The 2305-nt window shown below is 40.7% G+C and overlaps 1 protein-coding gene across 1 annotated transcript in view; it reads right to left on the reverse strand.

Moving 5' to 3' along the window:
- Positions 1-1249: 1249 nt before the first annotated feature.
- LOC130220483 (protein phosphatase 1 regulatory subunit 12A-like) overlaps positions 1250-2305 on the reverse strand; it is a 21003-nt gene continuing 19947 nt past the window's right edge. Inside the window, exon 17 of the mRNA XM_056452759.1 lies at positions 1250-1386. Coding sequence (XP_056308734.1) covers positions 1267-1386 — 120 coding nt within the window. The 3' untranslated portion in view covers positions 1250-1266. The remainder of the gene's footprint in view (positions 1387-2305) is intronic.

Consider the following 2305-nt stretch of genomic DNA (forward strand, 5'->3'; position numbering starts at 1 on the left):
GTGTAATGTCCCTACAGTTAACACAAACAAATGTGTGAGTAATGTAATGTCCCCACAATGCACAAAACAAATGTGTGTGTGTGTGTGTAATGTCCCCACAATTCACAAAAACAAACGTGGGTGTGTAATGTCCCTACAGTTAACCCAAACAAATCTGTGAGTAATGTAATGTCCCCACAATGCACAAAACAAATGTGTGTGTGTAATGTCCCAACAATTCACCCAAACAAACGTGTGTCTGTAATGTCCCTACAACTCACAAAAACGATTGTGTGTTTAATGTCCCCACAATTCACAAAAACAAGTGTGTGTAATGTCCACACAATTCACCCAAACAAACGTGTGTAATGTCCCCACAACTCACAAAAACAAATGTGTGTGTAATGTCCCTACAATTCACCCAAACAAATGTGTGTAATGTAATGTCCCAACAATGCACAAAACAAACGTGTGTGTAATGTCCCCACAATGCACAAAACAAACGTGTGTGTGTAATGTCCCCACAATTTACAAAAACAAACGTGTGTGTGTAATGTCCCCACAATTCACAAAAACAAACGTGTGTGTGTAATGTCCCCACAATTCACAAAAACAAACGTGTGTGTGTAATGTCCCCACAATTCACAAAAACAAACGTGTGTGTGTAATGTCCCCACAATTCACAAAAACAAACGTGTGTGTGTAATGTCCCCACAATTCACAAAAACAAACATGTGTGTGTAATGTCCCAACAATTCACCCAAACAAACGTGTGTGTAATGTCCCCACAAATCACAAAACAAATGTGTGTGTGTGTGTGTAATGTCCCCACAATTCACAAAAACAAACGTGTGTGTAATGTCCCTACAATTCACCCAAACAAACGTGTGTGTGTGTGTGTAATGTCCCTACAACTCACAAAAACAATTGTGTGTGTAATGTAATGTCCCCACAATGCACAAAACAAACGTGTTTGTGTGTGTAATGTCCCCACAGTTTCACAAAAACAAACGTGTGTGTAATGTCCCAACAATTCATCCAAACAAACGTGTGTGTAATGTAATGTCCCCACAATTCACAAAAACAAACGTGTGTGTAATGTCCCTACAACTTACCCAAACAAACGTGTGTGTAATATAATGTCCCCACAATGCACAAAACAAACGTGTGTGTGTGTAATATGATTGTGTTTGTACATTTATGATTTTGTGTGTGTGCATTTGTGATTATGTGTGTGACTACATTTGTGGTTGTGAGCGAATATATGTGTGTGTTAGTGCGTGTGTGTTAGTGTGTGTGTACCTTTGTGGCGTTCTCCAGCTCCACTCTGGTGAGTGAAATAGTTCTCTGTGTGTCTGATAGCTGCGTCTGCAGACGCCGGTTCTCTCTGGACATTTCCTCAAACAACTGAAACACACACACACACACACACACACACACACACACATACATGCGCATGCACATTATACAAACACATTAAACACACGTATGCATTATACACACAACCACAAATACACACACACACACACAGACTAAACACAAATGCAGACACACATTCACACACAGACAGTAAACAGAAATGTACATGTGCGGACACAGCCCCACTCACACACACACATCACACACAAATAAACACACTAAACAAATGCAGACACACACTCACACAGACGGTAAACAGTGATGTACGTTTGCAAACACACACACACATCATACACACACTAAACAAATGCACAAGTGCAGACACACACAGACATTACACAGAAATGTACATGTGCGCAAACACACGCACACACATTATACACACTAAACAAGTACACAAATGCAGACACACACTCACACACAGACAGTAAACGGAAATGTACATGTGCACACACACACACATTATACACACAAATACAAACACTAAACAAATGCACAATTGCAGGCAAACACACACACACAGTAAACAGAATTGTACATGTGCGCACACACACATCTTTTACACACAAATACAAACACACTAAACACAAACGCACAACTGCAGACACACACACACACACAGACAATAAACAAAAGTGTGCATGTGCGCACACACATACACACAAACGGACAAGTGAAGACACACACACACACACACACACACACACACAGATGCACATGTGCGCGCACACTCTCGTGCACACACATTATACTCACACACTGAAAACAAGTGCAGAGAGACACACTCACACACATTATACACACAAATACACACTAAACACGAATGCAGACACACTCTCACAGACAGTAAACAGATATTCACGTGCGTGCACGCACACAAATGCACAAGTGAAGACACACAGACATT

The sequence above is a fragment of the Danio aesculapii genome, unplaced genomic scaffold, assembly GCF_903798145.1.
Source record: "Danio aesculapii unplaced genomic scaffold, fDanAes4.1, whole genome shotgun sequence".
Taxonomy (NCBI): domain Eukaryota; kingdom Metazoa; phylum Chordata; class Actinopteri; order Cypriniformes; family Danionidae; genus Danio; species Danio aesculapii.